General features: G+C 44.5%; 1 protein-coding gene across 1 annotated transcript in view; it reads right to left on the bottom strand.

Moving 5' to 3' along the window:
* The window catches only part of AK7 (adenylate kinase 7), a 63,509-nt gene that overhangs the window by 4,645 nt on the left and 43,234 nt on the right, over positions 1-15,630 (bottom strand). Inside the window, exons 16-17 of the mRNA XM_084632384.1 lie at positions 9,240-9,460; positions 3,601-3,759 (exon numbers count right to left, since the gene is read on the bottom strand). Coding sequence (XP_084488510.1) covers positions 3,601-3,759; positions 9,240-9,460 — 380 coding nt within the window. The remainder of the gene's footprint in view (positions 1-3,600; positions 3,760-9,239; positions 9,461-15,630) is intronic.

The raw sequence follows: 15,630 nt of genomic DNA, 5'->3' as shown, positions 1-15,630 counted from the left end.
TAGAGTGAACCAAGGGGCGGGGGGTTTCATCAAGGAGAAACAAAGAGAACTTTCACACCGTAGCCTGGCCAGTCATGAAACTGGTTTTCAAAGCTTCTCTGATGCATACCGCACCCTCCTGTGCTCTTCTAACCGCCCTGGTGTCTGGCTGCACGTAACCAGCAGCCAGGCGATTTGCTCAACCTCTCACCCCGCCATAAACATCTCCCCCTTACTCTCTCAGATATTGTGGAGCACACAGCAAGCAGTAATAACAGTGGGAATATTGGTTTCGCTGAGGTCTAAGCGAATCAGTAAACTGCGCCAGCGCGCCTTTAAACATCCAAATGCATGTTCTACCACCATTCTGCATCTGCTCAGCCTGTAGTTGAACAGCTCCTGACTACTGTCCAGGCTGCCTGTGTACGGCTTCATGAGCCATGGCATTAAGGGGTAGGCTGGGTCCCCAAGGATACATATAGGCATTTCAACGTCCCCAACAGTTATTTTCTGGTCTGGGAATAAAGTCCCTTCCTGCAGCTTTTGAAACAGACCAGAGTTCCTGAAGATGCGAGCGTCATGTACCTTTCCCGGCCATCCCACGTTGATGTTGGTGAAACGTCCCTTGTGATCCACCAGGGCTTGCAGCACTATTGAAAAGTACCCCTTGCAGTTTATGTACTCACCGGCTTGGTGCTCCGGTGCCAAGATAGGGATATGGGTTCCGTCTATGGCCCCACCACAGTTAGGGAATCCCATTGCAACAAAGCCATCCACTATGACCTGCATATTTCCCAGGGTCACTACCCTTGATATCAGCAGATCTTTGATTGCGTGGGCTACTTGCATCACAGCAGCCCCAACAGTAGACTTGCCCACTCCAAATTGATTCCCAACTGACCGGTAGCTGTCTGGCATTGCAAGCTTCCACAGGGCTATCGCCATTCGCTTCTCAACTGTGAGGGCTGCTCTCATCTTGGTATTCATGCGCTTCAGGGCAGGGGAAAGCAAGTCACAAAGTTCCATGAAAGTGCCCTTACACATGCGAAAGTTTCGCAGCCACTGGGAATCGTCCCAGACCTTCAACACTATGCGGTCCCACCAGTCTGTGCTTGTTTCCCGAGCCCAGAATCGGCGTTCCACAGCATGAACCTGCCCCATTAGTACCATGATGCATGCATTGGCAGGGCCCATGCTTTCAGAGAAATCTGTGTCCATGTCCTGATCACTCACGTGACCGCGCTGACGTTGTCTCCTCGCCCGGTATTACTCTGCCAGGTTCTGGTGTTGCATATACTGTTGGATAATGCGTGTGGTGTTTAATGTGCTCCTAATTGCCAAAGTGAGCTGAGCGGCCTCCATGCTTGCCTTGGTATAGTGTCCGCACAGAAAAAAGGCGCGGAATGATTGTCTGCCGTTGCTCTGACAGAGGGAGGGGCGACTGACGACATGGCTTACAGGGTTGGCTTCAGGGAGCTAAAATTGACAAAGGGGGTGGCTTTACATCAAGGAGTATTTCAGGCAGGACTTCACGGAGGGTTCCAATAAGAAATGGTGCACCTAAGTTATTGTTCTTATTGGAACAAGGAAGTTAGTCTGGCCTCTGATTGATACACGGCTAGATTTACCTTGCTGCACCTTCTCTGTGAGTGACTGCAGTGTGACCTAGAGGAATGAGTCCCGTAGACGGGGCGGGGGAGTGTGTGTGGAAAGCAAATGAGTACAAAACAAATCTGGTCTATTTCTTGTTTTGATCCACTCCATCTATCTTTTACATCTTTGGCTGTCAGCAGACTGTGCAGAAGGACTGCATGCCATCCACATCTCATGGCTGCCCGGCAGAAGATGATGCAATAGGACTGTTAGCAATCCGTATTGCCTGCCTGCTCACCATAAGACGGTTCAATAGGACTGACTGCAGGACTAAAGAGAATGACCTGGTCAAGTCACTCCAAATTTAGTCCCTGTGCCCATGTCTGCCCAGGCACTCCTGGCCGATGTGGCCAGGAGCACCTTGGTCATGACGCTGATGGCTACCAGTCGTACTGTACTGTCTGCTGCCACAAGGCAAGGGGTTGATGCTGCTGTGTAGCAATGCAGTACCACGTCTGCCAGCACCCAGGAGACATAGGGTGACGGTTACCTGAGCAGGCTCCATGCTTGCCATGGTATGGCGTCTGCACAGGTAACTCAGGAAAAAAGGCGCGAAACGATTGTCTGCCCTTGCTTTCACGGAGGGAGGGAGGGAACGGGGCCTGACAATATGTACCCAGAACCACCCGCGACAATGTTTTAGCCCCATCAGAGCGCTCCATTGTGACTGCTCTGGACAGCACTCTCAATTCAGATACACGATTGTTTGCCGTTGCTCTGATGCAGGGAGGGATGACTGAGGACACGGCTTACAGGGTTGGCTTCAGGGAGCTAAAATCAACAAAGGGGGTGGCTTTACATCAAGGAGTATTTCAGGCAGGACTTCACGGAGGGTTCAAATAAGAAATGGTGTACCTAAGTTATTGTTTTTATTGGAACAAGGAGGTTAGTCTGGCCTCTGATTGATACATGGCTAGATTTACCTCTCTGCACCTTCTCTGTGAGTGACTGGAGTGTGACCTAGAGAAATGAGTCCCCTAGAGGGGGGGGGGGGGAAGCAAATGAGTACAAAACAAATCTGGTCTATTTCTTGTTTTGATCCACTCCATCTATCTTTTACATCTTTGGCTGGCAGCAGATGGTGCAGAAGGACTGCATGCCATCCACATCTCATGGCTGCTCGGCAGAAGATGGTGCAATATGACTGCTATCCATCCTCATCTCTTGCCTGCCCAGCAGAAGATGGTACAGTACGACTGCTAGCAATCCGTATCGCCTGCCTGCTCACCATAAGACGGTTCAATAGGACTGACTGCAGGACTAAAGAGAATGACCTGGTCAAGTCACTCCAAATTTAGTCCCTGCGCCCATGTCTGCCCAGGTGCTCCTGCCCGATGTGCCCAGGAGCACCTCGGACGTGACGATGACAGCTACCAGTCATATTGCACCATCTGCTGCCAGAAGGCAATGGGTTGCTGTTACTGTGTAGCAATGCAGTACCGCGTCTGCCAGCACCCAGGAGACATAGGGTGACGGTTACCTGAGCGGGCTCCATGCTTGCCGTGGTATGGCGTCTGCACAGGTAACTCAGGAAAAAAGGCGCGAAACGATTGTCTGCCCTTGCTTTCACGGAGGGAGGGAGGGAACGGGGGCCTGACGATATGTACCCAGAACCACCCGTGACAATGTTTTAGCCCCATCAGGCATTGGGATCTCAACCCAGAATTCCAATCGGCAGCGAAGACTGTGGGAACTGTGGGATAGTTACCCACAGTGCAACACTCCGGAAGTCGACGCTTGCCTCAGTACTGTGGAAGCACTCCGCCGAGTTAATGCACTTAATGCACTTAGAGCATTTTCTGTGGGGACACACACACTCGAATATATAAAACCGATTTCTAAAAAAACGACTTCTATAAATTCGACCTTATTCCGTAGTGTATACATACCCAAAGAGATGCTACTGTTTTAATGCACTTTTCCTTTGGGCCTTGTCAAAAGTATCTGAGAAAACAATAATTATCTTACCAGGAAGTCAACTGGATCATCAGGCCTGATCTTGCAACATTCATTCAGCCCTTGCATAAGTGTTGGCATGACATTCTTCATTAAGTAGTTCCTTAGAGGAATGGACTGGGCTTCAAGTAATTCCTGTTCCTGCCTCTTCACTTCCTCTAGACATTTATTCTAGAAGTAATAATAATTTTTAAAAATTTCAATTCTATTAAATAGCATTTGCCAAAAATCTAGAATGGTGGCTTGTAGGAAAAACATGATCAGTTAGAAATACTGGTAATTTCTTTAAAATGTTTGAACAATTTGTACCTGGGTTCTTGTATTAGAAGGATGGGGCACAAGGGTGGGAGGGAAGGAGGAGAGATGAAAAGGATTCAGTCCAGTGAAGAATGAGACCATCTCCCTTCGACTGTTTCTTTTGATTTTCCTCTCTATCTAAAGTCTAAAGATGTTTTCCATTGCTCCTATTGCCAAAAGGTGAACATGTTTGCAAGTCCCAGGCAAAAAACCAACAGTTCTTTTTGCATGTGCCAGAAACTTCTTGAGTCCTTTTTGGGCACTGTTTTGAACTTCACAGAGAACCCTTTGATCTTACTGGATGGTTCTACAGAACAGCTCATACAAGGTTGTGGTTTTTTTTTTAAAGTGCCAATGGAGTTGCACCTTCTTACAGCTGCTGAAGTTAGCCTTAAGTTTGTTACAGTCCTTTCTTTCCCAGCAGTAACCTGGGTTATTAGTGGATATAGAAAACAGTAGAAACTCTGGAGAACTCAGCAGATGGCTCTTTCCCATTCAAAAACTGGCACAAGAGTCAGGTTCATACAGTAATGGCTGATGAATGGGTGAGAGGAGGCCTAGATGCCGGCCTTCTAAATCAAAGAAGCAGATATTTCAGGTTTCCAAGTCCACATGGTTGACATACCTCAGGAGTTTGCAGTGTTGTAGCAGTGTTGGTCCCAGCATATGAGAGACAGGGTGGGTAAGAATACCCTTTTAGTGAACCAACTTCTGTTGGTGAAAGAAACACACTTTCAAGCTTACACAGACTCTTCAGGTCACGAAAGAGCTCTGTGTAAGCTTGAAAGCTTGTCTTTCACCAACAGAAGTTGGTCTACTAAGATATCACCTCAGCCACCTTATCTGTAATAGCTCAGAAGTGACATTTGACAAGCTTTGGATGTGGTTTGTGAGCATGGACATAGATGGCATGAGAACCTTTACCAAGAGGGAAATGGAGGTGTTGAATGTAGCCTTCTTCTTGTTACTGTCCTTAGAGCAGATTGATAGCTATTTAGAATTCCAAAGTGCTTTTGTATTATATAGGTTAAACTTGAGCACTCACTTTATATTCAGTGTGGAGTTTTCACTTCTGAGTGGTTAAAGCCTTTAGACAGTGCATAGATAAGACAGTTGGTTCATTAACATAAGAGTCCACATTATGCTTTAAGACAAACTCTAGGGGAAGGTAAAACACTGCTTAATCCGGAAAAAAAATGAAGATGTGTGGAGAGATAGCAAGGGCTCTACTTGGCACTCCTATATTTCAAACTACAGTTACAGTAACTGCAAATGCTACATTAAAAGTGAGTAGTTTCGGGGCATTCCCTCTCCAAGATTCATAAGCACATACAAAAATGAAAAAAGACCTACTGTGGAATTATTGGCCTGTATTTAAGTTATAAAAAATATAAGAGTTGCTTTCTGGGATATAATATCCTGACTCTGCAGAGGACCAAAAAAATTGCTGGGGCATGCACTTACAAGTTATTCACCTTAAGACCTTTTGTGAATCCTACCAACCAAAACCTGAGAGTGTGCTGAAGTAAACAGGAATAAATGTCAATGTGATGCTCTTGTACCTACTGGGGAAGACATCCCTGATTCCATAGTATGTACTAGAAGTGGACTTCTGATTGCATCACATACTTTACGCTCTCCACTGAAAAGCCTTTCTATAGCTATCAGAGATGCTTATCTTTATAGGCTGTTAGAGATAGATGGTCTGGATTGCAGTATTGAATGGATCTTCGGGTTAGATTTAAAGATCTTGTTTGAAAGTTATGTTCCATGGATAAAGACAGCCCACTCATGATATCAGAGAATGAAGGATATCAAGGACACCTGGGCAAAAACAAAATCCTGCCTGACTTTCCATAGTTGGGAATCTGAAGAATGGGTGGGTGAGGAGCAGCCCAGCTCCATGCTCTAATCCTTGGATATTCTAGGTAATTTACCAAAATCTGGGGCATTTGTTCAACTGGTTTGTCTCTAATAAGATATCAGAACTTCGCAGATACTTCAACTGCAATGTGCTGGGGATGCAAACATTGTTTCAAAATATGAGATGCTTTGCTAAGACCAACTTCTGAGACATTCTCCTTGCCCCTGATGATGACTGCTATAAGGAAAGAAATATGGGATTCTGCCTAAACACAAAAGCAGAAGGCTTCTGACAGGAGCTGAGGGCTGTGAGTGCCCCTTGTCAGTTTACATATGCCACTGGAGCTTGTTTGTCACACTGGACTAAGACACAGTGTTGAGCTAGCAGTGGTTCCCAGGCAAGAAGAGCTAAGCATATTACCAGTAATTCCAGTGCATTAAAGCACTGATAGAGTGCCCAAATGGACACCTCAGCCTGAAATGGTGGCATCCAAGACTATGCAGATGAGGGAAGAGAGGAAGGGGAAGAAGGCAAAAACAAAGACCTGCTAAAAGTTTAGTGGTGAGGAAAGCGATTATAGCAGGATCTGTCAAGTTCTGTGGGATAGGGAAAACAATTCCTCCAAGAAGGAAAGTGTGCAATCTTCTGGAGGAGGAAAGTCTTCAGTGGATGGAGATTAAATAAAGGGCACCAAATACAAAGCCTGTGAAACAGAGCTGGAGAATATGCCTGGCCAGATCTGCTCTACTGTCCCCCACTTGGGAGAACTGTTGCGCTGGGGCACTTGAAGCAGCTGAACAGAGTGTGGTGTTAGTCAGGGCATGTCTACGCTTACTGTGGATCGCTGCTGTGGCGATCGATCCACTGGGAGTTGATTTAGCGTGTCTAGTGAAGATCCGCTAAATCAACCGCAGATTGCTCTCCAGTCGACTCCGGTACTCTACTGGAACGAGAAACATAAGGTAAGCATACGTGAATAACGTAGCTGGAGTTGATGTAGCTTAGGTCGACTTATTGTGGTGTCTACACAGTGCTGGGTCGATGGGAGAAACTCTCCTGTCGACTTACCTTATGCTTCTCGTTCCAGTAGAGTACCGGAGTCGACTGGAGAGCAATCTGCCCTTTATTTAATCTCCATCCACTGAAGACTTTCCTCCTCCAGAAGATTGCACACTTTCCTTCTCGGAGGAATTGTTTTCCCTATCCCACAGAACTTGAAAGATCCTGCTATAATTGCTTTCCTCACCACTAAACTTTAACCAGGTCTTGGCTTTTGCCTTCTTCCCCTTGCTCTCTTGCCTCATCTGCATAGTCTTGGATGCCACCATTTCACGTATTTCACGTAGCTGGAGTTGCGTAACTTAGGTCAACTTAGCCCCATAGTGTAGACTTGCCTCAGAAGGGACCAGCAAAGTCAGTCAACATAGGGAGAGGGAAGAAAAAAAGAGTCTCAATACTAGCACGAATACCCATCTTCTGAGAGAAGAGGTTACTCAATGGGTAGCCAATCACGCAACCTCTGAAAAGTGGTGAACTGCGTCTTGTATTCAGTCTAATGAGGCCAGGAGGGAGGCAGAAGGGAGGAATTGTTCTCTTTGATGCTGCCCTTTTTGACCCTTGCTCTCCTCTTTTCTTTCCCCAAACGCTTTCTTTGCCCTAATTTTCTCCTTTTGTTTGATCTTCCTCGCCTGCTTCATTCCATCTTGTTAGGAAAAAAAGGGGAAGTAGGACTAAGGTAACTGCTGTTCCTTGCTTATTGCATGTAGTAGGCAAAAAAAAAAGAGGGGAAAAAAGGCTGGATGGACCGAAAAGGGAATATTACAGTAGGTACACTACAGAGAGGAGAGAATGGAGTTACAAGGTCTCACATTCAAAACCCATAAAAGGAAATACTATTTTAATTCAACACAGTTTAGCCTGCAAAACTCAGGACCACGAGGTATCACTGAGGCCAAGCACTTAGCAGGATTCTAAAAAATTATTAAACCTATGTAGATAACATGAATATCCAGAGTTATAAAAGTAAATATTAAGTAAAAAAACAAACAAGGGCTCTGGAAGGGATACAAGTCCTTAAAATGAGGGCATAATCCAACCTCTAAATCTTGAGAGTTATCATGAAACTTTTCATGGGAGGGCAGAGTGTTCCAAAATTGCCTACTAAAGGGTTTATTTTCTTGAAGCAGTTGGTACTGGCCACTGTCAGACGCAGGGTACTACATAGGACCACTGGACTGATGCAGTATGGCAATTCCTATGTTTCTATAGACAGAGTTAAGTACTGCAGATAATTGACAAATGTTGAATCCTTATCAGTGGAGTCATAAAGATGACAATCAAGACTTTAGCAGACAAGAAGAGAGAAGAAAGTAAACTGGAGAGTTCCTGGCAGGATGGAGGAGGAGGAGGAGGAGGAAAATGCTCATAGCATCCGACGAAGTGGGTATTCACCCACGAAAGCTTATGCTCCAATACGTCTGTTAGTCTATAAGGTGCCGCAGGACTCTTTGCCACTTTTACAGATCCAGACTAACATGGCTATCCCTCTGATACTTGACATATTATAGTAGACAATTACAAATGGCAAGATAAAGCAGCTTATTACTGCTACTGTTTGGCTCCATAGAAGGATTTCCCTGAGTTTTGTCAGTTCATTTCAACACCAGCAAGAAATGACATAATGTTAATTAATTTTGATTTCACAGGCTCAATAAGGTGACTGAAAGGTTGGTAAGAGGGAATCTTTGGCTCTCCTGGGTTCTGCCCCTTTCAATGTCTGAGTGGTTCTGCAAGTTTCAGCAAGTCCACCTGGAGACCATTTATAGTAGCACAAGACAGCTGGAATCTTTATGCCTACTGTGTGAGCAAAAGTGTGCAAAGGTAGCCAAAAAGGGAGCATGGAGAATGCACACAGGAGATGTGTTGATTCAGTGCATCTCCTTGAAAGCCTCATCTGGGGCAGCTCCAATGGTGCAGTAGTCTTTGCCCATCTGTGGCAAAATCCCAGAGGAGGGGTAAGGTGATGGTGTAACTCACTGTGGCACACTTGTGTAAGGGCTACTAAAGCCCTTTTTCTTCAGTTTCTTGCTCTGGAGTTTTCCAATCAATATCTGAAATCTCACTGGACATTTATAAGGCGTTAAGAGGAGGAAGATCATCAAGCTTGTTTTAAGGATATTTTGGTAACGACACTCAAAAGCTTCTGTTGTAACTTTATTAATATTTGAACTCTTTAACAAGGGTCTCAAAATACATCCGATGAAGGAAATATGAAAACAAATATGCAACTTGGTATAGGAGACTACAGAGCAGATACCACACTTTTGAAATGGAACGACACTGCATATAGCTCTTACCCAAGCATCACATGCATGCCCAAGTCAAACATTTTTGCATAAGGTCAAATGATAAGGCTACTGGAGATCCCATAACTGCTATTTTCTAAAACAGGTATATAATTAGGTTTGTGCAGAACTCTGTAATAACTTACCCACTCTTCCCAGTTTGCCACCTTTTCAGCCCTTTCCTCAGCGTCTTTACGCTCCTGTTCAGCATTGTCTTCTGCTTCTTTGGCAAGGCGTGCTTCGGCAGCTTTGCGTTCTAGTTCTTCCATTTCTTCATCTGTCAAACCATAATTTCGAGGTTTTCCAGTTTCTCTGATGATCTTGTTTACAATAAGTCTGTTCTCAGGATCCTCAAACTTTGCTACATCTTTTAAACATAAGAACAAAGAACATAAGTGTCCTCATTAATTACAGGGGAAAGGGATTTCAATGATTATTGTGAGACCTTTAAAATATATTTGATATATTAGTTAAGGTTAGCCAACACTTTCCATCATAAAGAGCCTGTTTTCAGTTGTGGTAAACTGTGTCAAACTTCAACCATCTTGGCTGAAGTTTTCTACGCCAGGTGTCTGCTCAGGCTGACACATATAAGGCTTCAGCTAAAATGATTGTCATTTCTGAGAATGAGATGGGAAAAAATATTGTTTTGCCCACTATTAAACAAATTCTTACAACTGTTTTATTGAGTAACTCTAGCACCCCCATACTTTGGAGCAAGGGCTTGAAATTTGGCAAGGGGGTGGTCTGCGGTAGGAATGTGCCTTTTACCATCCCTGCAAAAGTTCATCCATATTTGGCCAAGTGATGAGACTATGAGGAAAAAATGCAGTTCAGATTTAGGAGAGACTTGTTAACAAGTTTCGTGTCTAAGATCTCAAAGATGCCATCCATAGTGAGGATGTTCCATCCCCACACAGATTCTATCTGTGAGTAGATTTTACGAACACAATCACCATTGAGTGATTAATTGTGTATGCTGCAACAAGGCCGCAGACACTGAGCAAGATGCCTTGTAATTGCTCTTCCACTCTGCTGGGGTTGCTGTGGCAGTGGACACTGGCACTGAGAGCAGGGCGACTGTCTCTGTGCTCTCAACACTATCTCTGTTGGTGCCCAGGCAACATGGAGGAGCCTGACGTGAATGCAACAGGTTGAGGGACAGGAGGCAGAAGGAGTGGCAGGAGGTGAATAGAAGCATAGTTGAAGAATAGTTGGTGTTGGTCCTGCTTTGAGCAGGGGATTGGACTAGATGACCTCCAGAGGTCTCTTCCAACCCTAATATTCTATGATTCTAAGCAGGAAGGAGAGTGGGTTGCAGGAGCTGGAGGGTCCAGGCAAGCAGGGTTTTATTTGGTTTTTTTTTGACCGGGGTGTGTGTGTTAAATAAGCACGGAGGGAGATGAGGGCTGGTGCAAAGGAACTGGGAAGGGTTTGGATACGGGCAGGGGGAAAGTAAGGAGGACAAGCCAGGGGCACAAGGGTTTATAACTACTAGAATACATCCAGAGCCTGGAATGGAACCCAGGAGTCCTGAGTCTCTGCTTTCCTCTGCTGTCATACACCATCCTGGCAACCGTGGATGTAGAATTCCTCTACACCAACATTCCACACAAAGATGGACTACAAGCAGTAAGGAACAGTATCCCCGATAATGTCATGGCAAACCTGGTGGCTGAACTTTGTGACTTTGTCCTCACCCACAACTATTTCACATTTGGGGACAATGTACACCTTCAAGTCAGCAGCACTGTTATGGGTACCTGCATGGCCCCACAGTATGCCAACATTTTTATGGCTGACTTAGAACAACAGTTCCTCAGCTCTCGTCCCCTAATGGCCCTACTCTACTTACACCTCAAATCAGATGTCAAGAATTATAACATTCAAAAACCAGTCGGAGAACACTTCAACCTCCCTGGCCATTCAATTTCAGACTAAAAGTTGCAATTCTCCAACAAAAAAACTTCAAAAACAGATTCCAATGAGAAACTGCAGAATTGGAACTAGTTTGCAAACTGGACACCATTAAATTAGGCTTGAATAAAGACTGGGAGTGGATGGGTCATTACACAAAGTAAAAATTATTTCCCCATGCTAATTTTTCCCCTACTGTTACTCACACCTTCTTGTCAACTGTTTGAAATGGACCATCCTGATTACCACTGCAAAAGTTTTTTTTCTCCTACTGATAATAGCCCAGCTTAATTGATTAGTCTTGTTACAGTTGGTATGGTAACACCCATTTTTTCATGTTCTCTGTGTATATATAGCTTCCTACTGTATTTTCCACTGCATGCATCCGATGAAGTGGGTTTTAGCCCACGAAAGCTTACGCCCAAATAAATTTGTTAGTCTCTAAGGTACCACAAGTACTCCTTGTTTTTTTTGCTGATACAGACTAACACAGCTACCACTCTGAAACCTGAATTTACAAAGTAAAGAAACTCCAGAACTAAGGTTGTCTACAATCTTAATTTACTGCTTGTGCATATGAATGATTGCAACTTCCTGCTCCTTTTATACTGTCTTTGATTAGATGGTCACATACTGTTTTTCCCCACAGGACCCCTAACAACAATACTTTAGTATTAACCATGGATAGAAACTTCCGTATCACATGGTCTACAATTCTGCTATTCATCTACCCATCTAAATGGTTAAGACTGCAATACAAATGCTACAGAAGTCATACTTAACTGCATAGCCTCAGAAATATACTTGTCTTTTTAAATAAGAGCTGAGGTTATTTAAATAAAAGAGCCACAGAGGATACATCTACATAGCCCACAGCAGTGAGCCTCTGAGCCCAGGTAAACATACTCTAGATTGTGGGGTTCATACTAGTGCTCTAAAAATAGAAGCCCACCACCCTCTCTAGGCTTCAGAATCTGAGCTCAGCCCAAGCTGCAACTTCAAAGCACCATCTACACAGCTATTTTTAGAGGGCTAGCATGAGCCCTGCAACCCCAAGTCTGTCAACAGGGGCTGGGAGGCTCATTGCCCTAGGCCATGCAGGTGCACCCTTAAGGGGTCACAACAACTGGGGAGCCCACAATTGAGGTCTTAAAAGGCAAGCACTGTTAAAAGGATAACACTGCTTTTCATTGAATAAAAGTTTCTTTATCAGTGGTCTCACCCACTGACTAAGCCTCCCTAGATTCCTGAGTTATCCCCAATTTGCAGATGGGAAAGCAGACAGAAGTTAAGTGCTTTACATAACTCGTGCAGAGAGAAAAATCCAGATAACTTGATACCTTCCTGTTTAAACCACAGTGCAGACATAAAAAAAGCCAGCTCAGAAGGCCACATTTTTAATAGTTGGCAGTCTTCTAAAATCCTTGATGATAGTAAAATCATAAAATTCAAATATTTGGATCAATATTAAGAAAAAGCCACACATAAAAAAAATTCCCTACTCTACAACAAAATTATATCCCCCTTGTGATTGGGCCAGCAACCTTTCATAAACTCTCTCATGGCCTAGAGTCAAATTACAGGCACCCTGCCTCAGTTTCCCCTCTTGGACTATTCATGTAAATTTCACTTCAGGCTTTTTCTTGATCAAAAGATATCCCTCCTTGGGAACTAGGTTTATCAATATAGATTAAATGATAAAACTCAAAACCAAGTCCCTTCATAAGTCCACACAACCCAAGGTTTCTCCCCTTCTTCCTTGGCCTTCCTACCTGAGCCCTTTACCATCCCTACCCTGCTTGTACCAGCCTCCCTGCCTAGTACACTTTCTACACACTCTACAACAACTTTCTGACTTTCCCCCAATTCATTGCAACTTCCTGCTCCTTTTATACTGTAAGGTGAAGTTCATGCTGTATTCAGGGTTGGTTTAGCCCCTGGCTCTTCAGCCCATGGAGCAAGCCCTACCCTGTTACATTCCCACTAAACCCAGTACACCCAATCAGCTTCCCCCAGAAGAAGTGTGAGAAAACAATCAGGTTTGCCGTTTGATCTTCGGGTCACTAAATGTAGGCTGTGATGGACCTACTGGGGATGAGATTTGGAGTAAATCTCAGGAAAAACTTCTTAACTGTAAGAACAGTAGGACAATGGAACAGTCTGCCCAGGAAGGTTGTGGAAGCTCCTTCACTGGAGGTTTTCAAAAGGAGACTGGATAGCCATCTGTCTTGGATGGTTTAGCCACAGCAAATCCTGCATCTTGGCAGGGGGTTAGACTACATGACCTGTGTGGTCCCTTCTAACCCCATGATTCTATGAGGTAGGGTGAGAGAAGTGGGTTGCAGAGCTAAAGAGCCTTTACTGAAATTATTCTTGCCATAAGTCATCTTTTTGCACCAGAAAACTGTAAACTTGCACACTTCAGTTGATTGCAGCTGCAAGGATAGAAGCAGTTCTGAAGGTAACCAGGACCTAAGCCTGTTGCTTTCAAGATGAAAGTCAAAATCTTAAATTGCATATGGAAATCAGCTGGAAGCTAGTGAAAACTGTGAAACATGGGTGTGATGTCCCTGTAAGAAGCACCACCAGGCAAAGCAGCATGCCTCCTTTGGCACTAGCTAGAGTTTCAGAATAGTCTTCAGGTGTAGCCCAAGGCAGAGGACAATGTAGTAATCTAATTATGAAGTGAAGTCAACATCAAAAAGAGAAAAAAAAATCATTCTTATGAAGCACAGATTAAAAAACAAACCCATTCTAGGCAAGTGCTACTACCTAGACTTCCAGATGAATATGTGTGAATATAACTAACAAACGATGGGCAAACCCCCTCAATCAAGAAGGCAGAAATAATTACCACTTCTTCCATTTGCTTTCCCTGTCTAATAGCATTCCTTGGTCTTCCCTGAACTGAGACGTAGGCCTTGTCTACACTGGCAAGTTTCTGCGCAGTAAAGCAGCTTTCTGCAGTGCAACTCCCAAGGTTTACACATTGCTAAGCTACTCTGTGCGCAGAAACGCCTCAGTTGCAGCGTTGCAAAAGAACCACCTCCGCGAGAGTTGTAAGCCTTACAGCACAGAGGCTCCAGTGCTGTATTGGCAGTATAAATACATTACAGTGCAGAAAGCAATCAATTGGCCTCTGGAAGTGTCCCAGAATCCCTCAAGTGGCCACTCTGCTCCTTGTTTTGAACTCGGCTGGCTGCCATGAAGGCATGTGCCCTTCCCCTTTCAAAGCTCTGTTTCTGACAAGTGCTGGGGAGGGAGACAGGGGCTGATGTCGGGGTTTCCCCCTCCCCCTGTCTCAGGACTGGTTGCTTCCTGCTGCTCTCTGAACTTACAAGACAGCATGCTGACACACTCTGTCCCCCAAAACACACTCTTTCCTGCCCCCTCCATACACACACACTCCCTGTCACACACTCTGCCCCCCTTTCCCCACACTTCAGTTGAAAAGCAGCTGGCAATGTAGGAAAATGCCCACAGAACAAGGAATTGGGAAACCTGCATCATGTGACGCTGTACCTGCCCCATGAGGCATTGCAAACCCTTCCCAGAGCACCCTACGGCCAGCTGCACAGTGGAATAGCTACTACAATGCACTGCTCTCTTTGCCCTTGCAAGAGCTGCTAATGTGGATGCGCTCCACCGTCACAAGGAGCGCAGTGTGGACACACAATAGCAGTTTAACTCTAGTGCTTTAATAAAAGGGGTATAACTTGTTGGGCAGAAACTTGCTAGTGTAGACATACCGTTAGCTAGCTAACCTGCATCCAACTCCCACTTTAGTAAGACATTGAGGTAAGTCAATCAACTTCACCATCTGGATCTGATAAGGAATGTTGTGGAGCCAGTTGCATTTGCATACTAGATGTAGAACTGATCAATGAAATTGTTTTTAATTGTTCACTTTATTAATATAACTTCATAAGCAAAGTTTTATTAATCAACATTCATTCATAAAACCGGTTACCCCAATAACTGGCTAATTGAGTTTCACTTTCAATCCAATTGCTGCTTAAATCGCTGAAACTTACACTGTTTCAACATTGTAACTTCTGTTCACTGTTTGCCATTCCTTACACTTGTCCATATTGTAACTCAAACTCCATTTTAGCTTGTCCCAAACTCCATTTTAAAATGCTCACTTCATTTTGTAAAAGCTTGCTGCAACCTTCATTTTTGCAAAACCCTGCTGTAATCTTATTACTTTAGTTTAGATGTGTGAATGAGGTATGTATGGATGATGGAATCAACCTCCAGCCCCAGCCTGTCCTGATGAAATAAAGTGTAAACACCCAACCGCTAAAGATGCAGACAACAGCACTGACAAAGTAAGAGGAGTCCACCCTCAAAAGAAAAGAACAAAAGTACAATTGAAGAAACATCAAAGCCAGGTCCTAGGCTGAAAGTCATGTCTGCAATTGACAGGTGATCAATCACACCGAACCCAGAGGCAGGGTGACACAGCAAGACCTATAGACTCTGGATTCAAACTAAAGCCTACAAAAAGGATGGGTGAGATGGAAGACTTTGAAGGGTAACATTCTGCTGCCAACATGGAAGGGCATCGGTGCATGCCCAACAGAGACCCAGCTCTTCCTTGTGCCTGGTTTTCCTGGC

The sequence above is a fragment of the Lepidochelys olivacea genome, assembly GCF_965140295.1.
Source record: "Lepidochelys olivacea isolate rLepOli2 genome assembly, chromosome: 6".
In the NCBI taxonomy this organism is placed as follows: domain Eukaryota; kingdom Metazoa; phylum Chordata; order Testudines; family Cheloniidae; genus Lepidochelys; species Lepidochelys olivacea.
Note: the sequence above shows the minus strand (reverse complement) of the source record. Positions and strands in the feature narration are given on the sequence as shown.